This window comes from Cebus imitator, unplaced genomic scaffold (genome assembly GCF_001604975.1).
Source record: "Cebus imitator isolate Cc_AM_T3 unplaced genomic scaffold, Cebus_imitator-1.0 Scaffold329, whole genome shotgun sequence".
NCBI classification, from domain to species: domain Eukaryota; kingdom Metazoa; phylum Chordata; class Mammalia; order Primates; family Cebidae; genus Cebus; species Cebus imitator.
The window spans coordinates 3,218,437-3,219,356 of NW_016107644.1; the positions used below are offsets into that span (position 1 = coordinate 3,218,437).

At 52.4% G+C, this 920-nt stretch overlaps 1 protein-coding gene across 2 annotated transcripts in view; it reads left to right on the top strand.

Annotated features, from left to right (window-relative positions):
- The first annotated feature begins 224 nt into the window (after nt 1–224).
- The window catches only part of NCAPH2 (non-SMC condensin II complex subunit H2), an 8,574-nt gene continuing 7,878 nt past the window's right edge, over nt 225–920 (top strand). For both annotated transcript variants that reach the window (XM_017504938.2, XM_017504939.2), the window contains exon 1: nt 225–422. In XM_017504938.2, the coding sequence (XP_017360427.1) occupies nt 363–422 (60 nt within the window). In that variant the 5' untranslated portion in view covers nt 225–362. The remainder of the gene's footprint in view (nt 423–920) is intronic.

Genomic DNA, 920 nt, shown 5'->3' on the forward strand with positions numbered 1-920 from the left:
CCTGCTGAGTCTGTCAGCCTCTGGTACCTTCTGGAGGGAGCTGATGTGCTGCCCCGGTTATTTGTAGACTGTGCCCTGGGGCCTTCCACTTCCAAAACAGGGTTTTGTCATATGAAGTAGGGGGAATCACAGAGACCTGTCTCTCCACTGAAATACGCAACTGGCGAGCCCACGGCAGAGCTCCCGCTGCCCATCTCAGGGGTCTGCTGTGCTGTGACCAGAGGTGCTGGGCAGAGACCACTGATGGGTGGGGTGTCCCTGGAAGAAGCAAGTGCAGACTGGGCCTTGGATTCTCCCTGCCCTTGTGTTGTTTCTTGCAGCTGGACCAGATCTGTATTTCTTTTGACGAAGGCAAAACCACAATGAACTTCATTGAGGCAGCGTTGTTGATCCAGGGCTCCGCCTGTGTCTACAGTAAGAAGGTAGTCCCTTCCTGATGCTGCTCTTGGCATTTTGGTGGCCAGTGGGACCGTGGTCAGCTCTCCTTCTGGGGCAGGTGCAGTGGTCCTCCTATCTGTGACCCACCTCCCCAGCACCTCAGGTCTTAGCCAGTTCCTTGACACGTCCCCACACCAACAACCATTTCGAATTTAAAATCTTGGCCGGGTGCAGTGGCTCATGTCTGTAATCCCAGCACTTTGGAAGGCTGAGGCGGGCGGATCACAAGGTCAGGAGATGGGAGACCATCCTGGCCAACATAGTGAAACCTCATCTCTACTAAAGATACAAAAATTAGCTGGACGTTGTGGTGCGTGCCTGTAATCCCAGCTACTTGGGAGGCTGAGGCAGGAGAATCCCTTGAACCAGGGAATAGGAGGTTGCACTGAACCGAGATTGTGCCACTGCACTCCAGCCTGGTGACAGAGCAAGACTCTGTGACAAAAAAAAATAAATAAATAAATAAATAGTCAAATTCAAAA